General features: G+C 60.5%; 1 protein-coding gene across 2 annotated transcripts; it reads right to left on the reverse strand.

The window, feature by feature from the left end:
* HIC2 (HIC ZBTB transcriptional repressor 2) lies at nt 1-25,465 on the reverse strand. 2 transcript variants are annotated; one of them, XR_010836759.1, is made up of 4 exons: nt 25,399-25,465; nt 8,013-8,110; nt 3,757-6,366; nt 1-1,312 (listed from the first exon to the last, which is right to left on the reverse strand). XR_010836759.1 is itself a non-coding variant. In XM_059041147.2 (3 exons), exons 2-3 carry the CDS (start codon nt 8,036-8,038, stop codon nt 4,551-4,553), a joined length of 1,842 nt encoding a protein of 613 aa, XP_058897130.1. In that variant the 5' UTR covers nt 8,039-8,110; nt 25,399-25,465; the 3' UTR covers nt 1-4,550. The 2 variants fall into 2 exon arrangements, 1 of the variants encoding a protein (XP_058897130.1); XM_059041147.2 differs by having other exon boundaries at nt 1-6,366.

Consider the following 25,465-nt stretch of genomic DNA (forward strand, 5'->3'; position numbering starts at 1 on the left):
CAAGTTTTCAATCAAGCTTTTAATGAAAAGATCATAAAATAACAGTTTCTCATCACTGTACATTAAGACTGCACGCTTCTGAATGGAGAGATCGGTGAACTGCTTTACTATGACACTTGAGGGTTGCATACCTGCAGCTCTGACCTGAATTTATCCAAATTCTTGAGGGAAGTGAACTCAGTGTGATGACTGACAGTGGCGGTGGCCAGTACAGGAGTGCGATCGTGGTCCCTCCTTCCTGGGAAGGGTGCGTAGCAGGACATGATCCCTCTTCCAGTTCCCGTTAAACAAAACAGCTATAACCCCATCCCTCCCCCTCCCCCTCGAGGTATTTGTGAATGGGCCAGTGCCCAACCTGGGGTCCCCCAACGGGGGAGGGGGAAAGCAAGTGATGGGTGGGGGACAGAGAGGTTCCCCTCAGCACCTGGCCCCACGGGGCCCCGCCAAGTGGAGGGGGGGAGCCCTGGGGATCCTCTCTGCCCTGAGTGAGGTCTGTTATGCAGCATATTTGAGGTCAATAAATTATAGCAATAAATAGCAAGGTGAGGTAGGGGGAGGGGTTCCCGGTAGAAAATTAAAGTGGGGTGACAAGCCCTGTGGGGGATGGGTGGTCCTAGGCAGGGGATCCCGGGCAGCCTCAATTCCCACAGCGCACACCCACCTCCTGATTTGGAATGTCAGACTGAGGCTCTGGTCAGGCCCCGCTCCACCACCCCTTCCTGGCATCGGGTTCACAGGTTCAATGATGCCCAACCTGGCTCTGGGGAATAGCGAGGGCCTTGGTCCCTGCAGGGGGCCGGTAGGGCTGGGATCCCTGGTCTGTTCTGAGGCCTAGCGCCTCTGCTTTCGCCCCAAGCCAAGGGGACGGGACAGATGCGGCCACCTCTGCCCTGATCCCTGCCCTCCCGGCTGCCCAGGCCTCACCCCGACTCAGGACAGCCGCGTGGAGGGCGGCTGGGGTCCGCCTGCCCAGCCAGCCCGCCCCGATCGCACTCCTGCACACGGCCAGTCCAGTGAATACTGACGGGTGGGTGTGGGGGTGGGGGCGGCGGACAGCCCAGAGCCCCCAAGTGGCGACCAACGGTAACACACACGGCTGTGTGAGGTTCTGAAAGTCCGTCTGGGTCCAGATTGTTCGTTTCACAGGCTGAGGTGTATGGCTATGCTGCGAGTCTCTGAGATTCGTATTTGCTTAAAGGTTCATCTTTTCTTCTTTACCTTTTTTGCAATCCTGGAGGAGCCCCGGTGGTGGGCTCGGTCTGGCGGGAGCGTGCGGTGGTGGAGCCCGGTCTACCGCTCGCTCGCCCCAAGTCTGAGAAATAAATACATTCATCACTGCACAAACATATTGATACAAAAACAACACTGTTCAGAGTGTTTGCACCGTCTGTGTAGGTAAGGACCGGCCCAGTGAGCCCCTCCCACTGCCGGGGTGGAGGTGGGGGTCCCCAGGGGGCGGGGACCCGCTGGAGTCGACGGAGCTGTGCAAAGGTCCTGGCTTTTTGGCTTGAGAGGGACCCTCACATCAACCCACCCGAGGGTCGCAGGCAGAGCAGCGGGATGAGGGTGCACCTCCATCCCAGGGCCCAAGCCCAGGCTCAGGTCCTGTGGCCAGAACTGACAGCCACCCCTGCTGTGCTAGCTGGCAGGACCACCGTGGTCTAGCCAGGAGGCCTGGGGGGCGGGTCAGCACGGGCCCAAGCTCTTTGGTGCCAGCTGGGCTGGGAGAGGCCCGGGCTGGGAGGAGGGCTCAGGGGCCTCCATGCCCGCCCCGGCCCCACGGCGGCCCCTCTGCCCGTGAGCCGTTCCAGGGCCTACTCAGAAGGGGCTCCGGCGGAAGGTGGGGTTCACTGGGACTGGCCTTTTATCTGCTGAGGTCTGAAACTGTAAAAGTTTATGTAAACAATGAGATAAATATATTAGTATCTTTTTTCTGAGCCCATTGAGGTTCCATACGCATTCAAAATGTGCTTTGGTTTAAAAAATAGGTTTTGTGAATTTGGGTGTGAGCTTTTTTTTCTTTTTTGTTGTTGTTGTTATCCTCTTTCCTACATGACATCTGCTATTTTCTGTTTCCTGTTTCTCCGAAACATTCAGGAATTAAGTGACTAAAGCAGAGAACTGTAAGCCGCCCTTGGCCTCCAACAGCCTAATCTCCTGGTGAGGCTCTAACACACGTCCATGCACACACTCACGAGCACGCATTCCACATGAAACCAAAGGAAAAGGAAAACAAAACCAAGTGTCGTGTTAACCCCGCCCGCCCCACAAACCCTTAAAGTCTTAAATAGGAAACTAGTGTTTTGCTTTCTTGTTAAAATACAGAGAAGGCTCGATATATGATACAATACTCAGGTGGGTACAATACTACGTCGCACGAAGGTCGTTGAGTGAGGGCCTCTGCGCCCAGTCCCTGAAGCTCTGTCATGAACCACCTGCTTCACCGGGGGCCACGCCCAGGGGCGTGTGTGCAGCTCCCGCTACAGACTTCTGTCGTGTGGCTTAAGTGCTGACGGAGTAGGGGGGTCAGGAGAGCAGAGGCGCTGGAGGGGCCCTGCCTGACTTGCTGGAACACAAGTCCCCAGAGGGGAGAGGAGCAGCCCGAGGCCGGGGTTACCCCAAGGGCTCAGCAGGGCCCCACGTGGCCTGTGTTCCCTCACTTCCAACACCCACCACTTGGGTCCCTGAACTCAGGCTCTGGTTTCAGCTGGAGGGTCTCTGGAGGGGTGGAGGGTGGGGGTAGGGGATGACTCCGGAATTTTTTGGTCTGAACTTAAAGTAGAAAAAAAAAAAGAAATGAAAACATGAAGCAAAACGAAGAAGATAAAGCCGCTGGTCCAGCCCTGTGGCTGCAGTAGGCTGAGGACAGTGGTGCCGACCTCTCGACCTCGGCCTGGTCTTGTGAGCATGGCTCTAGGCCCATGGAGGTGTCTGAGGCTGGCGGAGAGCCCAAGGCAAGAGGTGAGGGGTATGGTGGGATTCAGGGCTGAGCCCATGGGTGGCAGCCAGCCTCTCCCCAGACTGCCCAGAGATGCCAAAGCAGAGCAGGTCCCCACCCTGCCGGGGGGGTGGGAGAAGATATACACATCCCTGTGGTCAGCCCCTCCGCACTGGTCAGGTAGGGGCTGCTGCTCTCCCGAGGTCAGGCTCTTGAAGGCCCAGGGGACAGGATGGGGGGGGCTCACTTCCGCCCCGTCCTGGCCTGGCTGGGAGCCTCCAGGAACTTGTCCCACTGTGTGGCTCCCATCTCCTGGCACCTGGTCCTGTGCCGGGGGCTCCCCAGGGGCTGGAGCACCCATACCCCCACTCGGGCCCAGATGGGAGGCAGCTCAGGCTCCCTGACGCCCAGCAGCACACTCAGAACACCTTCAGGGTGGCCAGCTGGCCACACACGCACAGAGGAAGTACAGGTGCCCCTTCTGAGAGAGGGCATAGGCGGGGGGCCCAGGAGGGCGACAGAAGGAAAACACAAGCGTCACGGCCACAACTACCATCACCAACCAACGTCCTGTTCTCACGAATTCAAGAGGTAGCAAAAGGTCAGAAGTCTCTCCACCTTGATGGGCAAGGAAGGAAGGAAACGCGACATGAGTCCACACGTACCGCGCACACCACACACACGGAGAAAATGGAAACGCGTACCAACGTCCTGGCACCGCGGCCAGCCTCCCCCCGCCCCCCACCAACCCCAGACCTTCCAGTTCCAACATTCACATACACGTTACACGGGGGTTTCTCTTAATAAAAAACAAGTACCTCTAAACAAAGAATATTCCTCAGAAACTATGGGAAAAGCACTCTCTCTCCTGAGGCAGCCGAGGCAGGGCTCGGGGCCCAGGGAAGCCTTTGGCCAAGAAGGGCTTCTGGGGCCTGGAGGGTGGGCACCCAGCCCACAGTCGGGCATGGGGGAGGGGGGTGGCTGCCCCTGTACATTCAGTCTGTAGACCCAGGTTCAGCCCTTAGGGGCCGGAAGGAAAATAAACTCTTGTTGGTTTTGGTTTAGAAAACAAAAAGAAAAAAGAAAAAAGGAACAGATCAGTAGGAATAACAGCCACACAGGCCCAGAGGGCTCTTTAGTTGTGGAGAGGTAGGCGGTGGAGGCTCCTGACTGTCCCAGCACCAGTGAGCGGTGACCCCTGGCTCGAGGAGGGAGGGCGCTGTCCCCTCCCTCTGGCACCGCTCCCCGCAGAGCCAGGCTGGCAGTACAGATACCCCAGCCGCAGCAGCCCTGATCCTCGCAGCGTGGAGGGAGGCCCCCACTCCCCCTGCTCCAACCCGGCCTGCGGGACACCCCCCGTGACCCACTCCTGCAGGCCCTGCCTTGGCCCTCACGGGGGAACTGGGCCGGGGAGGATCAGGAGGCAGACGGCGCAGCAGCCACACGCACTTGGGCTGGGTGCCGGCTGCCCGCTTCTCCCCTTGGTACAGACTGTGGATTAAAGCTCTGGGGGGCAGGGGGGGCTACACCAAGAACCGCCCCACACCCGGGGCCCGGCCACTGTGCCCCCTGCTTTCCTGGGCACCCGCAGGCCAACAAGGGTCTTTGGCTTCTAGGAGGGGGAGGTGTGCATGCGCAGGTGGCTGATGAGGTTGCGCTGCTGCGTAAACTTGCCCCCGCACAGCTGGCACTCGTAGGGCTTCTCGCCCGAGTGCACGCGCATGTGCTCAGTGAGGCGGTACTGGCGGGTGAAGCGCATGCCGCACTCATCACAGGCAAAGGGCTTCAGGCCCAGGTGGCTGCGCATGTGGCGCGTCATGGTGCCACGCTGCGTGAACATCTTGCCGCAGATGTTGCAGGGGAAGGGCCGCGTCAGCCAGTGAGTCTTCTCGTGCTGCCGCAGAGTGGCTGGGTCCTTGTAGGTCTTCTCGCAAACTGAGCACTTGAAGGGCCGGGGCTCGGCTGCATAGGCCGCGCTGGGCGCTGACAGGTCCTCTGCCTCCTCCTCAGCACCCCCGCTGCCCGTCTCATAGGCACCCTCCTCCTTGATGAAGAGCTCCTCCTCCGTGTGTGTCTCCACGTGCGCGTTGAGCTGCTCGGAGCTGGGGAAGCCCTTGGCGCAGGGGATGCACACATACAAGTTGTCCCCGTAGGACATCGTCTCGTAGCCCTCCTGCCGGTACATGTAGTGGGCGCCGGCGTGGCCGCTGCCGCCCTCGCTCCCGCTTTGCCCGCTGTCCTCACTCCCATCCTTGCCGTTCTCCTCCTCCTCCTTGCAGGGGTATGAGGGCTCCCCGTAGGGCCCGCCCGCCACCGCATTGCTGGCCAGGATGCCGTTGGGAACCCTGTCCCCAAGCCCTTCGGCCTCCTCCCCTGGGCAGGGGCCCTTCGGCGCCGCTTCCCTCCGCTCAAAGGGGGAGGCGGCCACGGGCTCCTTCTTGGCCCACTCCTTCTTGCGGGACGAGTGCCGGAGGCTCTTGCGGGGGGGCTGCCCGCCCGGCCCCTCCAATAGGCTCAGGGGGTTGTCCTCGGCCCCCTCCAGATCCATGGGCTCACTGGGGGTGCCCCCCAGCTCAGCGTAAGAGGCACTGTTGGTGACGGGAGGGGCGGAAGCCGAGAGGGGTGAGCCTTGCTGACTGTCGCTCAGCTGGGCTGGGTCGTCGGGGGTGAGGGGGGGCCCAGGGGTGGTAGGGGGCAGCGGGGGGCTCTTCTTGGACAAGTCCAGGCCCAGCTCCTGCTCGCAGCCCCCACCGCTGCCATTAGTGCTGCAGCCACCCAGGCCGGCCTCCCCGCTGGCTGGACAGACCGGCCGGCCCAGGCCGTGCGCGCTCTCCTGGCTGGAGCCGCCCAGGAAGAGCTCCTCATCGGAGCCTTTGGCCTGGGGGAGCTCCTGGGGGGTGTGGGCCCCCTTGCGCCCGTCCACGAGCCCCGGATACCGGGCCTGGATGACAGAGGCCGTGGACAGCCGCTGGCTGCGGGGGGGCCGCCCCAGGCCGGCCCCTCCCCGCCCAGAGCCAAAGGGCTTGCCAGCTCTCTTGAGTTTGCGCCGGCAAAGGGCTGCCAACTCAGGCAGCTGGAGGTAGCTGGCGGCGGTGAGGAGCGTGCTGAAGTTGGGCTCGGCTGGCTGATCACTGGGCAGCAGCTTGCCGGTGTAGATGAAGTCCAGGATCTGCTGGAACACTGTGGAGCTGACCATGTCCGTGTCCAGGTTGATGAGGTTGTCGTGCAGGACCAGGGACTTGAAGTAGATGCTGCTGGCGGCCAGCACGTTCTTGTGGGCCCGGAAGATGGAGTTCTCCACCATGATGATGACATCACACAGGAAGCCCTTGGTCCGCTGCTGGTTCAGCTGCAGCAGGAGCTGCTTCGAGTGGCTGGGCAGCTCCATGTCGGGCCCCATGTCCCCACGCCCTGCCCACACGCACCACCTGCGGGCAAGAACAGGTATGCGCGCGCATCAGCGGGAGACCCTCCTGGGGCCCGGCACCTGGGCAGGGAACTCACGCCACCCAGGCTGCCCGAGAAGGGGGGCGGCACCAGCCCATATGCAGACTTGAAAACACAGAGGACAATGAAGGGCACATGGTGGCAGGCAAGCAAACTGGGATTTGAACTTGGCCCAAGGTATCATCTCCACACTAAAGGAAGCCAACCACGTGCCCAGATGGGACCCAAAGGTCTTTGGCCTGTCTTTGGCCTCATAGACCCAAAGGCAGGGGTGTATGAGGTGCTTGGTGGCTGGAATTCTCACGTGGGCATGCAGCTTCCCAGCTTTCGAGACAAGCCAGAAATCCAGGTTTTCAGGTGAAATCACCCCATGCAAAATGAAGGTTCTTTTTCCTTAAATACCACGTGGGCCAGATCAAACATGCAGCCTCTGGTCTGCGACCTCTGCTCTAGGCTGGGTCTCTCTCCAACAACCCTAGAGGCTTCCCAGACTCTGAGGTTTACCAGCATCATGTGACACTGCAGCCCAGCTGCCGCCCCCACCCCACATGGCCTTGCCCCACCACAGGCACTGAGCACCCATCCCCCCTACCCCCTGCCTGGGCCTCCAGGTGCCGAGAAGGAAAGGCAGCTTGGCCAAGCCCTGGCACCGCTGGGCCCCAGGGACTTTCTGGGCAGGGCAGGCAGTGCTGTCTGAGCCTGGGAAACTTGCCAGACTGGCACAGATGCTAACTGACGTCACTGAGGAAAACACATGCAGAGGAACTCTGTGGTGGCCGCGTGGCAGTGTGCACAGGAGTCTCTGGGAGCAGCGTGCCCCAACCATGCACCCACCCCACTGGGCAGCAAGGCCACAGTGCGAGGCCGTGGCTCCCCACCCCTCAAGCCACTCAGGAGCTTGTGCCCCCCCACAGGTGCTCTGAGCCGTGAGGCCGACAAGGGGCTTTCATGTTCTTCTGCTCACAGCCCAACCTCGGAGAGGAACTGACTTCTCTGAGCCTCCCCCACCTGGGATCAGCTCCTACCAGGCGCCCAGCCCTGCCTCCCTCAGGACAGAGCCTGGAGGGGTTGCACCGACCTGCCTTCCTCCCACTGGCTCGTACCTGCCCTTGTTTGCAAAGACAAAGAAAACCCCCCAATGATCCTGTGCACCCCAAGGAAGACTTCGAGCGCCCAATGACCACATGGGCCGGCACTCAGGGCCTGACAGCAGGAAGCAGCAAGCACCTCAGGCCAGCTCGGCCTTGTCAGGCTGTTCAGAGGCTGGAGCCCAGGTCGTGCAGGAACCAACCCTCCGCCACTCCCTGCCCCCGAGCCAGCCAGGTAGGGACAAAGAGCCCAAGGCGTGGCCTCCACACTGGCCTGGACACCTAGCCCCAGTACCTAGGACAACTGGCAAGGAGACTAGCCAAGGGCAGGAGGTCCTGGCCTCCGAGAACCAGTGAGTCCACAGCAGCCTTCCTCCCCAAGCCCTAGCCTCCCCTCTATGCTGCCAGCACTGCCCGCACACAAAGGACTGCAGGCCAGGACACCGGCTGAGAGCTGCAGGCTGCCCAGAGTCCCCAGGAGGAGGAGCAAACGTCCTCCCTCTGCCGCCCCCACCCCCAGCTGCCCCTCCCTGACCTACCGGAGTGCCAGGGGCCCAGAAACCATGTGAGCAGCAGCCAGCGGGGGTGGCCTCCTTGAGCGCGCGGCCTCCCTGGGGGTGCATCAATGCCTGGTCACCTGGGGAAGGGAAGACAGACAGACATGGTCACCCACAAAGGCATCAGCAAGGGGAGGGGGGAGGTGCTGGGGGCCCTCGCTCCCAGGAAGGTCTGGGGGTCTCTCTGGCTGGGACGCCCAGACAGCTGGGCAAGAGACAGTGGTCACAGTGCCCACAGTCAGTCCCCGTGGCAGTCAGAAAGCAGGTCTGGGGAGCTCGCCTGCACCCTCCTCCCACCCACCCCCACAGATTTAGGATACTCCAAGGGCCACCTAGATCTGGGGGAGCTCGTGGCAGGCACACAATTCCTGGAGGGCGGGCAGGCGTGGTGGCAGGAGGCCTGGGCAAGGCCCTTTCCAGGCTGGCCACATTTACATAACAAAAGGTCAAAATTGGAGGCGCTGGTGCAACGGGCTATTTATAAGAACCAGTCTCAACCGCTTCTGGCTCTCCTGCTCCTTCCCTTCCCTCCGGGTCTGCTCTCCCCCCCCAACCCCCGCCCAGAGCGCCCAGCCCCCTCCTGCCCAGCCCAGCCTGACCACATGGCGTTTGCAGGCTCACCCTTTCAATACCAGCCCACCAAGGCCGCTGGCAGCTGCTGCCAGATGTGGGTGGGCTCCACCTGCCCCCCCAGAGCATTGGGTCCTCCAGGATGGGGTCCTGAGACTCCAGCTCCTTGTCCCCCACTCCAGCAGGCCTGGGCGCCCTTGGAATGGAGCCAGGGGTGGGGGAAGAGGCCTGCAGCAGCCTGGAGCCCATCCCTGCCTGCCCTTCCCCCGCCCCCAGGGCCAGGGAGGCTCAGCAGGTCCCTCAGGAATGTGACCAGACCCGGGGTGCAGGGTGGCCAGGCCTCGGCTCCAGCCTGCCAGCTGTCTCTCGGCCCCAAGCACAGCTCCCCTCTTGCAGGGGTTGCTGGGGGGAGGGGGCACGGTCAGCCCAGAGGGCAGGAGAACCAGCTCTGTAGGTCCAGCAGCCTGAGAGCGTCCACGTTTCCCCGAGGGCAGCCTGGGCCCCTCATCAGGCTCCCGGCCAAGAGAGGCCAGGAGCCAAACCTTGCCTGGGGAGGGGGGCGGAGACCACCGCAATGCCACCGCCAGTGAGAGCGGCCCAGGAGAAAGGATGCGAAGCCACATCAGGAACCCCACCAGATCCGAGGACAACCCAAACCCCACCCGGGCACAATGCCCACCCAGCGGCCTCTGCCTCAGCCTGGGCCAGACCCTGCAACTGGGGCTTCCTCGCCCTTGTTGGAGATCAGGTCGACCAGCCAGGTCACTACAGCCTGGGCAAGGCCCAGCAACAGACCAAGTGACTGCCCTCGAGCTTGACCTACCCGTGGGGAGGCCCAGCAGGATCCGGCAGAGCAGGCTGTGCCGAGCAGGGGGTGGGGTGGGGGGGTGTCACACAGAGCTGCCTGCTGGGAGTGCATGTCCACCAGGAAGCTGCCCTGCCTGCCGGCCACCCCAGGCTGGGTCGAGCATGGGCCTATATCGTGTCTGTAAGCGAGGACACACCTCACCACAGGTGAGGGCCAGGACCCCTAGAAAGTGTTGCTCCTTCCCTCCGAGGCCTCTGCCCTCCGGCTCAATGGCAGGTGTGGGAGCAGCAAGCACCCACCCCAGAGAGCCCACAGCAGCAGGGTAGAGGGCTAGAAACAGCACTGTGGGGCTCGCCAGGCAAGCTGGCAGATGCCACTGGGTACGGGGCTGGTGCCCAGCCCTGGCAGGAGCCCACCACGGGCTGGAATGAGGCTGCCGCTTGGCCCCAGCTCCTGGCACCCAGCAGCCACCTGGCAGCAGGCCCAGCAGCGTGCCTATCAGCCCCAAGGACCCCATGCCCAGCAGAGCCCCACTGCCCACCTGGAGCACTGGCTCCAGAATGCCTAGGATCTGGGGCAGTGGGACAGGTCAGTCAGATGGGTGCGTGGTTATCCCCAGATGGGCTGACCCTGACCCCGGCAAGGAAGGCAGGGAGGGGGCAGCTCTGCTCTCTTGTGAACAGAGGGGCCTGGATCACCTTCCCAGGTCTCTGTTCACAGGATGGCCAGCACCCACCTCCCCAACAGGGCTGCAACAGGGCTGACGTGGGACAGGTCCTGAGATCTCATTTCTTCTTCCCTCCAGGATCAGGCCTCAGAAAAGCCAGGGAGGCAGGCCCAGCTGGCTCCCGCCTAGCCCTTGACCCCACACACACTGAGGACAGGCCTGGGGCCTACAGAGCATATGCCCAAGGCCAGGCCCCTACAGCTGTGCAGCGATCCCAGGCAAGACAAGGCCCCACCCATGTCATGTGGTCCACATGGGCTCAGGGCTCCCCTCCTGGAACCCACAGAGGGCAGGAGGCTATGAGAGGAGGTCTCCATATGAGTGGCCCTTGTTTAAGCAGGAAGCCAAGGAAAACAGCTCCAACCCCAATGACAGGAGCCACTCCAACTTAGCCTGGACACCCACTGAGCCCAGAGCCTGGGCGCCAGGAAGCCTGGGCCCTCAGGCTGCTCCATCCTTCAGCCTTCAGGTGGAACCCCCTGGGGAACAGGCAGGCAGTCCTGCCTCCCTGGAGCCTGGCAGCGGGCACCCCTCCCTTCTGGAGACAGAGGAGGGCATCCCATGCCTACCTCCAGCCCACAAGGGGGGGCCCGAGCTCAGGGTGTGGTTTCACCCTTGGGCGATGCTCCCAGGAGACTGTGGGCCCCTCTCTGCAATGTCCTATCTCCCTAGGCAGGAAAGAGCCCCCAAAGAAGCCCTGCGCACCCTGGCTGAAATGACTCGCCCCACCCATACCCAGCCAGGATGAAGGGTCCTGGAAAGAAGGGTGAAGACAGGAAAAGGGGGCCTTCCCACCCCTTTGGGCAGGCCTCGTCACCCAGGTCCCCGGGAACCCTGACCCCTCCTCCCTCTCCAGAGCACACCGTCCGCAGGAGGCCCAGAGCTATGCTGGGTCCCCCCGGAAAAGTTCGCTCCCCGCCTAGCCCAAAGCACTCAATGGGAGGCTACTGTTGCTCCTTAACCACCTTCTGGCCAAAGAACAACAGCCAGAAGTCACAGAACACAGGACTCTTCCAGCTGAGAGTGAGTGAGTGTGTGTGTGTGTGTCTGTGTGTGTTCCCAGCACCCACCTAGGGCTCCACTGGCGGTGGGAGTCACAAGGACACCAGGCCACCGCCATGCCCCCAAGGGCTTAAGCACATCTGACTGTGTCATTGAGAGCCTCAGACACAAGTATCCACTGCCCCCCCAACTCTGGGCCCAGCTGACCCCTGCCATGGCCACCTGGTGCTCCAGGTGTGGCCCCGACAGGTGTGAGCACTGCCCCTCCCTGCAGGCCCAGCCCCTCCCAGGCTGCAGGAGGGCAGCTGGAGGGCAGAGCGAGAAGGCCTGGAAGGTCCCAGCACCCAGGATCCACAAGAGCCTAAGGTCCAGCCCCCAACCCACCCCTCCAGCCCCAGGTTCTCCTCACCCCATACCAGTTGGAGGGCACCCTGCCTGTGGGGAAGCCTCAGAAGTGTTCTCTCCACCTCCAGTGCCAGATAAGAGGACAGGTTCTGGGGGTTAAGCAACTTGCCCAAGGTCACAAGAGCAAGCAGGTGGCTGAGCCTGACTCCAGACTTTCCTACCCTGGGGACAGACACCTGCACCTCCTTCTCCCAGGGGCAGGGCAGGGGAGCCAGGAGGAGGGCCTCGGCCTGCAGCTTCCCCTCATCTTCCCCTCCCACAGCCTACCTCACAGCAGGCCTCACCCGGGCTACACCACCCAGGGGAAGGCCTACTCTGGGGACCCAGGCTGTGCCCTCTCTGGCCTGCCCCTCCAGACATGGGTTGGTGGTGGGTGGGACCCACTGCTCTGGGCGAGCCCAGCGGGTAATCCGGCCCAGTCCTGGATGCCGGCCAGCAGCTCCTGGCTCGTCTCCCAGACCATCCTCCTGGAAAGCAACGGGCTCCACGAATGCCAAGAGCCCTGCCCTCCTTCGGACAAGACTTCTATGAAATTAACACTGAGTTCCATCAGCACGCTGGTGACGTGGTGATCGGGGCCTGGGGCTGGCCTTCTCCCTCAGGTCCCTGAGCAGTGCGGGAGATGGCGTCCACCCACCCCAGCCCGACCTCCCTGAGTCTGCCCCCAAATGCCTGCAGCCCCACCTTCCCACATGGGCACTCCCAGCCAAGAGGCTCATGGCACCACGAGGGGAGGCCTGGCGGGGCCACAACCGCAAACCCCGCTCTCCAGGGCTCCAGGGCGAGCCTTGTACACTCACCTCACCCCTGGCCTACAACCTGCCCGTTACTCCCACTCCCAGGATAACCTGGGGACCTGCAGCTGGATTTCCCCTGCTGGCACTGGCACAGCTGGCTGGCTGGCACCGGGGAGGGTGCGGGGCAGGGTCACACTGGGAGGCCCCCAGACTGGCTGAGTCTGGCCAAGAGTGTTGAGCCAGTGAGACAGGGGGTGAACTGGGGAGAGGCAGGTGAGAGGTGCCCAGAGCACAGTCACTATTATGAAAACTTCCAGACTGTGCCCACACTGTACTGCCCCCCATCCCCACCTGAAGGGGCCCGAGCTCTAGGTAAGAGGCTTGCTTGCAGCAAAAGAACTAGAGCCTGGAGGCAGGGAGCCTGTGGGAAGCTGGCGGGGCGGCACAGCCAACAGGGAGCATCCCGATCAGGCAAGGAGCAAGGAGCTCCTGCTGCAGGGAGACGGGCCCTGGCGAGCTGGCTCCTGCACCCCCAGCCCCACTTCCTACTTGTCCTGCTGGGTGTCCGGCACGGTCCAGGGACCAGTGGTAGCATCGCCCAGGGTTTTTGTTTCTTCTTTTAGTTTTTTTTTTAAATAATATTTGTTTATTTGGCCATGCCATGTGGCATGTGGGATCTTTGTTCCCCAACCAGGGATCGAACCTGCGCCCCTTGCACTGGAAGCATGGCGTCTTAACCACTGGACCACCAGGGAAGGCCCTCGCCCAGGGTTTTGAGAAATGCAGACAGTCTGGCCTCACTCCAGACCTCAGAACCTGCATGCACACTGGACTGTGGGTTACAAGCTTTCTACTCCCCAGAAAGCCCGACGCTCGGCAGGTAGTAAATGCTCAGTGATGGGGGTCAAGAGGAAGGAGGCAGCCCCAGAACTCGAGAGATCGAGGTGGCACTCCGTTACTGCGGGTGTCTTAGAGGCGGGACAGTGGCCATGGGCGGGCAAGGGGTTCTGGGCACGGGTGGCAGGCAGAGTGCAGGGAGCCTGGGCCACCTGCTGCAAAGGAGTCACCGTCCCCCACCTACCCCGGGATACCTTTCAGGAGTCACAGAGCAGCAGCTGCCCAGCCCACGGCTCCTCCTCCCGGACAGAGACTCCAACAACACAACTTCAAACCCAACCCTAGAAGGTCACTATGTCTTACACTAACTAAGGACTCTCAAATTTTTTTTTTTTTTTTTTTTTTTTGTGGTATGCGGACCTCTCACTGTTGTGGCCTCTCCCATTGTGGAGCACAGGCTCCGGATGCACAGGCTCAGCAGCCATGGCTCACGGGACCAGCTGCTCCGTGGCATGTGGGATCTTCCCGGACCAGGGCACGAACCCGTGTCCCCTGCATCGGCAGGCAGACTCTCAACCACTGCGCCACCAGGGAAGCCCTCAAATATTTAAAAAACAGAATAAAAATACTCTGCCATCTTCTATCATCATCACTTCGTACTAGAAGACACTTCATGACTGAAAACCAGGAAGAACCACCTCAGGGTATAAGAGTCCTTCCCCGAGAAAGGGCAGCTGACCCGTCCACCCACGCGGCCGAGACAACCGGTGGCTGGCACCCAGGCCCTGTGCCCTTGCCTGTGACGGCCTGGCCCTGGAATCAGAAAAACAAAACCCAAACCAGATGCCAGATGGCAACGACGGGCTTCAACTAGCTGACCAGACACTGAAAGAGGACATCCCAGGCAGAAAAGATAACGGTGAGACTTTAAAAAGACCCAGACTGGGCTTCACTGGTGGCACAGTGGTTGCCAGTCCACGCCGATGCAGGGGACATGGGTTTGTGCCCCGGTCCGGGAGGATCCCACATGCCACAGAGTGGCTAGGCCCGTGAACCATGGCTGCTAAGTCTGTGCTTCCGGAGCCTGTGCTCCGCAATGGGAGGCCACAACAGTGAGAGGCCCACGTACCACAAAAAAAAAAAAAAAAAAAAAGACCCAGACTGAAGACACGCAAACCCTGGGTCCCAGAAGCCATGTAGGTGCAGAGCCCCTCCAGCAGTGGGCAGGCCCCAGGGCTCAGGCCAAGCCCCGCACATGTGCCTTGCACAGGTCAAGAAGAGCTGTCACCGTATCCCACGGCCTGGCTGCCTGCACCAGGAGCCTCCAGCAAGTGGCTGAGCAAAACAGCCAGACCTGAAAGGGACGACACAGCCAGTTCTGGTCAAGGTGGAAAGCAGGGGTGGGTGAGGGGAGGGACTAGGGAGTGGAGGGGGCTCGAAGGACACACGAGGGCCTTCTGTTCTGGTGTTTTCTCTCTCAGGATGGACGCTGGATGCGTGTCCACCTGGGAAGAGTCCGTAGCGCTGTTGCTCACAACTGGGCACACTTCTTAGGTATGACTACGATGTACTTGGCTTCAACAGGTGCACAGAAATCCTCAGGAGGGGCAGCAGGGCCCGTCCCAAGCCTGATGAGCAAGCTGACCGAACACCCAACTAATCACAACAATCCCCAGACAAGAAGCGGCACCGACAGGACAGGAGGGAACCCTACAGTCCAGCCAGGGACCCACAGGACACCTATAAAAACCACCTTAAAACCTCTTATCGGGGCAGATCTGTGCCTGCCATCTGAAGGCAGCAACAACCTGATGACATTTTTAACCATCCTAGTGTCCAAGGAAGAGGGAAGGGGTCTTCAAATCCTGACAGGCATGCTCAGGAGAGGAAAGAACATTCCAAGTGCAGCCAGCAAGGCACCAACAACGGCCCCAGGAGCTCCAGGCTGGACAAGGCCCTCAGGGATCAGGGGTCAAACAGAGGGATCCCTGCCCTGCGTAAAGGACCAACCCCCAAGCCCAGGGCCTCTGACCAAGGACTCAAGGAGCTAAACCAAAGATCAAGGATCAGGTTGTTTTAGTCCAAAATGGGGGAAAAAAAAAAAAATCAAGCAGACACACCTTGGGCACCCACCAGTTTTTAAAAAGCCTTTTTTTTTTTTTTTTTTTTTTTTGTGGTACGCGGGCCTCTCACTGTTGTGGCCTCTCCCGTTGCGGAGCACAGGCTCCGGACGCGCAGGCTCAGCGGCCATGGCTCACGGGCCCAGCCGCTCTGCGGCATGTGGGATCTTCCCGGACCGGGGCACGAACCCGTGTCCCCTGCATCGGCAGGCGGATTCTCAACCACTGCGCCACCAGGGAAGCCCTAAAAAGCCATTTTTAAGGATAAAACTAGGGAACCACTGTGGAAAGCATTTCAACCTGTGGCTCTGTGCCTGAAATGCCTGCAGGATGGCACTTACAGAGAAGAAGTCTCACCTGTCCAGCAGGTAACGTGACAGGCCCAACAGAGGAGAGGCCGAGCTCAGAAAGGGGGTCGGACAGAGGGGCCCCCAGGACTCAAAGAAAAGTGCTCACAGAGCTTCTGCAGACAGCATCCTGGGGGCGCTGGGAGGGCTGTCTGGCATTAAAGAACCCGGTTTAGGGCTTCCCTGGTGGCGCAGTGGTTGGGAGTCCGCCTGCCGATGCAGGGGACACGGGTTTGTGCCCCGGTCTGGGAAGATCCCACATGCCGCGGAGCGGCTGGGCCCGTGAGCCATGGCCGCTGAGCCTGTGCGTCCGGGGCCTGTGCTCCGCAACGGGAGAGGCCACAGCAGTGAGAGGCCCGCGTAACGCAAAAAAAAAAAAAAAAAAAAAAAAAAAAAAAAAGAACCCGGTTTAGAGACAGAAAAAATAAACAGGCTCTTCTCTGTCCGAGGAAGCAGAGCTGGGGGAGGGGGGTGAAAGCTGGGCTACTGAGGCAGCAGCAAAAACAGAAACCCTGACATTGCCCCATGATGACATGTGGGGTCAGTGGCACCTTGGAACACGCCAAGGGCGGACCGGGGCGCGGGAACCACAGTGACGCCCAGCACTTGGGTGAGTCTCAAAAGCACGATGAGCACCCAGCTCTATGTCCATAGAGAGCAAACCCGCTGTCCAAGAATGCAGACGAGTGTGGGGAACCAGCACACACTCGCAACAGTTAACCCCAAATTCAGAAAAGCAGTGACATCAGGAGCGGCCAAGGGAGCAGTCCGGGGCATGGGGGCCATTTCTTCCAGGGGTGGGGGGAAGGGTGTGCACCCCCCACGCTTTACAGCCAGATGTGTGCACACGTAACTCACACCTTGAGGTTCATGTGCGTGACAACCCGCAGCACAGTCCAGGTCCACAAGGAGCCAATGTGCTCGGTGCGGGTCTTCCCGATCCAGGGAGGGGTTGAGCATCCCCTCCCACCCCAGGGGACCCCCACACACAGCCACATGGCTGGGGACAGGGCAGCACCGTGTGAACCAGGGCTTCGGGGGCCAGTCCCACAGGACATGCCCAGAAAGTGTCATTCAGTCCCAAGAGAAAGCAACAGAAGCCAGAGCCCCTGCACCTGGGGGAATCCTCCCGACGGGAGCCACTTTGAAGAACTGTCCAAGTCCAGCATGTGCTCCCCACCCCTGCGGTCCCAGCTGTCAACCCTCAGTTCTCTCCTCAAACGCCAATCCCATCAAGTCACTCTCCTGCTTACAGCTCTCAAAGGACTCCCAGGGCTTGGATAAAGTCCACACGTGGGCTGGCCTGCGGAGGGCTTCCAGAGGGCCAGGCCACCCCTCCACGCGACCCCCACCAGTGCCCCCTCCCCTGTGAAGCCACCCAGCACTTCTCACCCCACCCAACGTCAGCACTAGCTGCCCAGCTGCCACCCAACAGGCTCCTGGGGCCAGGGACCTTGTGTCCCACTAGCCTCACAGACACAGCTGCTCCAGCCACGCAGCAGGCTCCCATGCAGGTTTGCTAAGGGAGCAAATGCCAGAGGGGAGAGGCAGGGCTGAGGGGACAGGATGGGTGGGGGGAGGGGAAGTGTAAAGGAGGAGGCCACCCGCCCGCGCCGGGGCCCTAGCCCACCAGTCAGAAACTGTTGTCCACATTCTTGAAAACTAGGAAGGACCCCCAAAGAACTCTTTGGTGGCTTGTATGCTACTGTTCTATTTACTGTTAGAAAAACTGGTAACTTAAAAAAATATTTACTTGATTTAAAATTATCAACAATAAACCCATTTTATGTTAACATAAATGACGTCTTTACGGAGGAAAAAAACCATCCCAAAAGAAAAAATCAACAAGAAGGGTGGCACTGTTGCACATTTTTGCAAATGTCTTTAATGCCTGGCTGAACAGATGTAGCTGGATCCTCACATCTGCCCTGCGTTCAGCCAGTGAGGATGCGTAGTTCTGACTGAAGTCTGTGGAGAAATCCAACCTCACACAGACAGAAGGGAGGGGTATTTTACCCTTTTCAGATAATGGCGGCTGTTCTTCCTGGTTATTACACTTAAACTCAACAAGTGGTAAGTTCTTAAAAGTTGCAATGTAGACTCTGAAATTGTATCAGTGACTAATTCATATCTGGTTACACAAAAATCCAGTGGCCTACTCTGCACTCACATCCACCCAGGATTTTGCAACACTGAGTGCTAGTCATTCCGAAAACAGTGGTCCCCTGAGTCAATCACATCTTCCCGCTGTTGTCAGACTTCATTATACGACACCAAAACCCAAGTGCTTCCATCATAAGAGGTCTCAAGTCAGGCTCGCAGTGAAGCACAGTGGTTCCCAAAACTGTCCCTGTCCTCTGCTGGCTGGCAAGGAACACTGTCACCTGTTTTCCTTCCCAAGGTAAGGCTCACTTTGCTCATCTGAGAAAAGGTCTGACCAATTCTCCAAGTCTGAACGACCTTGCCTGTCAGCCCTTCTTTCAAGTAAAACTAACGTTCCATGAAAAAAAGCAGCTCGCAGACACTGCTGTTCCTAGAATGACGTCCTGCTTCGGTCTGAGGCACGAGAACCCTCCGAGTCCTCCCCAGCTCACCACAGAGGACACTTAACATGTGTGTTCTCCAGGGTCAAGACTCACCACTGGGTCACCTGCACGGCCTCCCTGGGACAGCATGAGGAAGACCAGTGGTCCTAGCTCGAGCACCCAGGGCTGGAGCATGCAGTGTGCACCTCGGGCAGGACTGCCCACCATATGTTCACACCGATGATGTGTCAATGCGGGGACAAAGGCCAGTAATGTGTAAGTATTTTGAAGAGTCCTGGGAATCCCCAGGGGTCTGCAAACCACTCTGAGAACGGCTGATGGCCATTACCGCAAATATTTCTACCAACCCATTTTACAGGCAAGGAAAATGAGGCACGGAGAGGTCTGGTCTGGCACCTGGAGGAAACAGGCTTGACATCAGAGTCCTCTTCCCCCCAAATCACAGTTGTTCACCAAATGCTGAAATCCCAGGCAAAGGGCCACACCTGAGAGTAAGGAATTTCAAAGAAAAGAAAGGAAATGCCACTTCAAATGGCCTCCAAAAATACCCTTAGAGGCAGGGCCGGCAGAACACTGTGGGGCCTCCAAGACCTGCTAACTAGAGGCGGCAGTGTTGCCCGAGCAGGTGGGCGCCTGCAGGCTGCGGACCGGGTGTTCAGCCCCAGAGGTGGGCAGAGTGGAGGCAGGGAGGGGTCTTGGGAAGCAGGTGTGCACCGCCTGCCCACGGCACCAGGCCAGCCCCACTGCCCTTATCAGCATCAACATGCATGGAATGTGGGACTTTGGAAACTATCCCCTCCCCTGCCCGCACCCCTCTGGAGCTCGAGTTCACCTACCACAGCCACAGGGCAACCCAAGCCCACGCCCAGTCCCCCCCGCACCTGCAGCCTCGTGGCAGTGGCTTGCTGGTGGTGGCCCAGGGCCCCTCCCCTTGAAGCCCAGCTGGGATCGCCCAGACTCCCCAGGCCCCTCTGCCAAGAGACAACCCCACGCTCCAGAGGGAGACCCCAGCCGGTACCCCCTATGCTGAGAGAACACCAAGAGGAGGACCCAAGCCTGGTTCTGAGCTCCAGGCTGCCCAGCCCTGCTCCCACCCCCTAGGCCCTCCTGGAAGTGGGAGCACAGGCCCAAGCCTCCAGGGGCAGAAGGGAAGCGCCACGACCGGAAGGGGTCCTCTCCGCCCCTGAAGCTTGGGGAAGGGGCCTTGCTCAGCTCTAGAACCACACCCCCAGGCTCTGTCTCAGGCAGCAGTCTGCACCCCACTCAAAACCCGGCTGCCCTCAGGCTCAAGCCCTGCTCAGCGGCAGGAGTCCACACGCGGGGTCCAATGCGCCCTCGTGCGTGTGTCACATCGTGGTTACCCTACTCCTAGACTTTCTCCACCACATCCCAGCAGAAGGAATCTAGACCAAGTGCGTAACCTCTCCAGACCACTCACACAGCAGGGACTGAGAAGGCAATCGGGACTGCACAGGTGTGTCCCACCAGGCCCAGCCCGGGCTAGGATCCTGAGAGGGAAGGCCCAGCCCTCTAGTGCTACCTCCCCAGCAACCCATCAGGAGCTCTGTGGGAACCATCCTCCTCCCAGTTTGCAAACAGAACTGCCGGAGCACCTGCTGGAAAGAAACCATCAGCCCTTTTCTACCAAAGGGGTCCCAGGGAGGGGCGGGGTGAAGAGGCCAAACAGCTGAGACAGGAATCCACTCCCAGGACTACTCACTCTCAAGGGAGAACCCATGGGTCCGTCTACCAAGATGCGCGCAGGCCAAAAACAGTGTCGGAGGACACCCTGACTGCCCGGGACCACCCCTCCCCTGACGGACCAGCCCAGACCATTCAGTCCCACTCCTGCCTGGCCCCAGGCCAGGTTGCTCTTCCTGCACCTCCCCCCAGGACACCAACCAGGCCCATTCCAGACCTCACCACGCCCAAGGGCCTTGCTGCTCTCCTCCCTCGTGCAGTAAGCTGCCCAGAGCAGGCGGGGGCTGTCTTGTGTCCTGGCTGCCCTCAGACGTGAACTAAGCCCCAAGACAGCCCATTGTTCTGTCCCAGCAGAGGAGGTTGGGCTGGGCTGGCCATACCTTACCTGAAGCCCCACCTCCAGTGTCCCTCCCAGCCCTCACCCCACCTCCTGGCCCCTTGTCAGTAGCTCCCTCACACACCTTACCCACATAAATAACCTCAGGGACCCAGCTCTCTCTCCCAGGTATCTTGAGGTCCAAGAGTAAAAGAAGGGGAAGGACACAGGTCCCAGGGGTCCCCAGCTGCAGCCATAGTGGGCTTGTTAGGGAACCACGAGGAACTCCAAGGTTACTATGCCTGGGCACACAGAGACCAACCAGGGCCCAAGAATGCACCAAGAGACCAGGGCAGGCAGTCCCTTAAAGTCAAGCAGGAGCAAGGGTCCTGGGGTCAAGAGCAGCAGGTGGTTCCTGGGCGACCTCCTAGGAGACACCCCCTTAGTACTCACCAGCCTGGGATCCTTCCCACTGCCACCCCAGGAAAAGGGACCATGAAAAGGGTGAGACCCCTCTACACCTGATGCTTCTTCAAGACCCTGGTACCTAACAGAGAAGCGGCTGGCTCGCTCTGTAAGCACAACCCCACTGGGCAGTCTGTGACCACCCCTGCTGGTCTTTGTGGACTCACCACTCCCTGATTCTATTATCAACACAGATTTATCCCTGCTAAAGCAGTTGGCTGCACATTGGATTCATTTCAAAAGCCTCAGGAAGCATAGATGGCTGGGCCCACCCTAGAGGTGGGCCAGGCCGGGCTCCACCCGCTCCAGGTGATCCTGATATGCAGAGGTGAGAACCAGGGAACCATCAGGCAGGCCTCCACCAGGCAGCACCGGGAACAGCACACACACTGGGTGTCAGTGTAGAGTCCATGCTCATCACAGGGAAAGTTCCCTGGGTCCACATGGGGCAGACACTGAGGCCCCAGGCCCCACCCTCCCAGCCATCAACTCTACTCTCCCTTCTCATTCATTCTGTGAACAAGAATTCACCAAGAGCTTACTATTAGCTTCCAAAGCAGCACAGGCAAGGGAACTGCAAAGGCCACGGAACAGTCCTGCCCCTTAAAAGGCCTATAACCAGGTTGAGGAAGAGGCCAAGGGGCTGCGACCCCAGTGTGGGGAAGGGAGCAGCACCTCCAACCACCTGTGTGTATGTGGGGGGGCTGTGCCCAAGGCACTGGAGCAGCATCTCACCACATTCATCTGAGAACCCCTCCCCAAGAGGTGCTGCTGGGAGAGAAACCCAAGGCGGCAGCAGCATCCTGGACCACTGGAGGCCAGTGTGCACAGTGGCCACAGTCGTGCCAGAGCCAGCGGCCCCTCCAGGCCCACAAGAGGTCAACTGCCCACCTGGAAGTCCCCCTCCCCAGCCAAGCCCAAGGCCCACCTTTCCTTAGAAGCCCTCAGAATTCCCACAGAATGGAAGGGGAGAGCCTCGGGAGCCAAACTGCCTACCCTGCCATACCCCACCCTTTTCACCCACACGCTCAGAGAAGGTGGACCCCCGACAGGAAACAGGCACCCACCCTGCCACACGCTCAGCAGCAGGGGACCCTCGACAGGACCTGCTCTAACCCCAAGGCCACGCTCCCCCGGGCCCTCCACCCACCCACACAGGGCAGGCAGAGGCGGGGCTCTGAGCCTGGCAGTGTCTCAGGGTCCCTCTCCCCAGTCTGGCCACACCCTCCCAGACTGTGCTCCCTCAGCAGAGCCCCCCGGGCCCAGGCCTACCCTCCTGGACTGTGCTGGGGTCTGGAGCCGGCACCCAGTTTTCCCTTCCTCACCGAGCGTGCTGGGGGCCCACTCGCACCCCGCACCCACCTGCTTTTCTGGCTTTGCCACTCCCAGCTCACACCGGGTTCTGGGTCTTGGAGCCCTCCCCCAGCCCAGGTCCCTAACCCTTAAGCAAGGCCCCTCCCAGCAGGAAGCACAGCCGGCTGCCAGGCAAAGCCTAACTGGCCCAGCTGGCTGGAAGCCCCTAACCGAGGAAGCCAGGATGGTATCTCCGACCTCTCCAGACAGAACACCAAAGGCGCCCACCCTGCAGCCTCAGGACGTTACTTAACTTTCAGTTACTTGACCTCCAAGTTTGTGAGAGTGCTGCACCCAGAGCGAGCCCTGAAATCTCCATGTCTCTACATCGCAGCTGAAGGCTGACCGCTTAGAGGCAAGTCTGAGCAACAGCACGATTTAGTCTAGCCACACGGGCTGGGCACTGCATTGGTTCTCAAAAAATTTCACTGAACGGATAAAAAGCTTGTGAAAGAGACTCACAGGAGCACACAGCGGGTGCTCCTGCGCCAGCTTCTCATAGCTCAGCATCTGCAGGGCCACACTCCTGGCACCGTTCTCCTGTCTCCCCAGCACTGCTCTCCCCAGACTGTGTGTGCTCCCCATTAAAATACCCCTCCTGAAGCTGCCCACCCTTCGCCCTCACCACCTCGTGCTCCCCGCAGCACGGTGCAGCCCTATCACCCCATCCTCCGATCCTCTGTTTGCCAGTCTGTCTTCCCCAGGCTGAGCTCTGGAAGGCAGCGATACGTGAATGTGAACTCTAGCTCTGTTCCCATTTTAGAAACGGGGACACTAAGGCTCAAAGAGTCAATCCCTGTCCAAGGCCACACGGAGTGTAAACAGTGCTGAGGCCAGTGCCCCTCACGCTGCCCCCAGGAGTCCCTCCTCAGTCGGGCTCCGAGGGCCAGGACTGGCGGAACAGGACTTGTGGTTTCTTCTCGGCAGGAGCAGGGAACAACAGTCCTTACCCTCTAGTGATCAGTCCTGGGGGCACTGGCCCTCAGTCCCAGTGGGCAAGGCAGGCAGGCAGTCCGTGGGGTGGGGCTGACTGCTGGAGGCCAACAGGCCAAGCAAAAAGGGCAGGGCAGCAGGTCCCCCGGGTAAACTGAACTTTATTCCTTCTTCACTCCTCGACTCTCCAGAACTGCCCTGCCACCGCTTCCACAGGGGCGAGCTGCTGATTCAAAGACTGCCCCCACCCCCGCCCCCACCCCCACCCGCTGGCAGACAATGAGGACTCCAGGAAGGCAGCAGGCCTGTCAGCTCAATAATGCAAAACCCTGTTGCTCCGAGTCCACGACAGCTGACTTCAAGTGGATCGGAGGCTGTGCTTATTAACAAAATGAGAAATCTGATCTATGGAAAGAAAACACTATGTGAGGATTAATCCAGGACTGCAGCTTGTGGAGAAGGCTGGGCTGCTGGCCAAGACCAGGCAGAGAGGACAGGACGGTGCCTACCTGTCCCCGGCAGGTACCTCACTGCAGGACAGGACATATCACCTCCACCCCACCTGCGCTGCCTTCTCTCCTTCCAGCCACTGTAGCAATCATTTCGGTTTTGCTTTAATTAAAGGCCTGGCTCCCTCGGGCTGCTTCTTCCTCTACGCAGAGCCAGCAACCAGAGGGAGATTTTTCTTTTCAGGAATCGCTTGTAAAAGCTGAGAGACTAATCTACAAGTCCCAACAACTGGCAGGAAAACACTGCAGGAAGAAATCCTGGGTGCACACCAGCACTTGAGTCAACTGGCCAGAGGACGGGCACTCAGCAACACCCCAGAACTGGCCCGCAGGAAGCAGACCAACCTGGGCGCACTGACCCCAAGGCAGGCAGGCCGGTGGGAAGCCCCCTCCCAGCCTTCCTAGGCTACTACCTGCCCATAGACCTAGAGACTTCAATCGGTCCACAGGACCGATTTCACTCACAGGCAGGGCAACCTATACCAGGGGCAAAGGACTCAGTTCAGCCCCCAAGTATCAGCCTCCCATTCCCCCCACCCCCTTGGTACTAAGAGCCCACTGCACCACACAGCTTTGTCTCCGGAGGCCAGCCTGAGGCCGCCCCATCTGCTTTTTTTCTTTTTTTTTTAAGAACATGCCAGCAACCCTGCTCTGCTGAGCGTAAGCCCGCTCCTTGAACCAGGGCTACAGACCAGCCACATGGCCTGTGCTCCTGAAAATGTCTGCTGAAAGGCTCAGGGAGTCCAGACGCTGGCAGATGGGAACAGAGAAAAAGAAGTAAAGCCAGGAGCCAGGAAGCAATAAATGCTAGCTCCAGACAGGTCCAGCTCCATCCCTCGAGCCGGGGGTCCCTGGAGAACACCCCCAAGTTCAGCCTAGAATCTCTGGAGGCCCTCCACTACCTGCCAGCTCTCCCCTTCCCCCCTGCACAAGAGGCACAGCCATCCCCACATCAGTCAACAATCTACAGCCACAGGATTCCTATGGGCAAAGCTCTGCCCCTCCCCCCTACCACATATGTCAGAGAGGTGGCCTTCCCGGGTTACACTCCTCCTGCCGGGGTGGGGGGGGGTCGGGAACCTAGCTTTCCAGATGTGCTTGGCAACCCCTACTAGAAAAGGCACTGGAGGTGGAGGGAACAGGAGAAACACGGATAAATAACTTCAAAACCGCTCCGGCCCATCCGGATCCGCACTGGGATCCCTTCCCTAGGCAGTCCCTCGCTGTTCTGGGTGGGGCCGCTGCGAGCATTATCTGGCCGCGTTCCCTCCTCTCCGTAAGTCACTACCCCCCAGGGAGAGGCATCCCCGCCTCCCTCCACCCCAGCTAAGCCTGTGTGAATATGAACCATCTCGGTAGATAAACAGAGAGTGACAAGCTGGGGCCCTTCAGCCCCCTCCCTCTGCCAGCCGGTCCCCTCCCCCTGCCAGCCGACCCCCTCCCCCAAGCCCATCTCTCTTCCTGCCAAGCGGCCGCCTGCTGAAGAGAGGTCTGGGGGCAGGGCAGCGAGCCCACCAGCCGCAGGGCCCGGCCCTCGGGGAGCGGCCCCTCCAGGCCTGCCCCTACCCTGCCCGCGCGCAGCCGTCCTCCTGCGGGGAGGGGGCCGGGGAAACAACGCGGACGGCGCGGGGCCGTAGCCGTGGACGGGGCGAAACGCCCCGCGAGGGGCGACGGCGGGCGCAGGGCCGCCCGCATAATAGGAGCCCGCCTGTCAGGCAGCGCCGCTCCCCGACCTGCTCGGATTAGACCGCGGATGCAAAGGCACAAAGAGCCGGCGCCCGCCTCCCCGCCGCCCAGCTCCGCACATCCGCGCGCGGGGGCTTTGTGCCAGCACCGCGCCGCCTGTCCGGGGCCACAAAGCGCCGCAGGCGGCCGACCAGCCGGGGGTCCCGCCCCCTCCCACGCGCGCAGCAGCCCCACGTCTCCGGGCGCGCGCCCGCCCACGCCCCTCTCCCGGGGGCGCGCCCGCCGCCCGCCTCCCGCGCCCCTCACCTCGTGTGCGTCGGCGGCGGCGCTCGCCCGCCGGCCGGCCCTCCCTCGGCCTCGTCCTCGGCGCCGC

This window comes from Kogia breviceps, chromosome 15, assembly GCF_026419965.1.
Source record: "Kogia breviceps isolate mKogBre1 chromosome 15, mKogBre1 haplotype 1, whole genome shotgun sequence".
In the NCBI taxonomy this organism is placed as follows: Eukaryota; Metazoa; Chordata; class Mammalia; order Artiodactyla; family Physeteridae; genus Kogia; species Kogia breviceps.

Excerpts from the sequence above, each read along its gene's own strand:
- HIC2 (XM_059041147.2), bottom strand. The coding sequence starts at position 8,038 with ATGGTTTCTGGGCCCCTGGCACTCCG. Across the intron at positions 6,367-8,012 it reads TCTGGGCCCCTGGCACTCCG|GTGGTGCGTGTGGGCAGGGC; the intron begins GTAGGTCAGGGA and ends TCTTGCCCGCAG.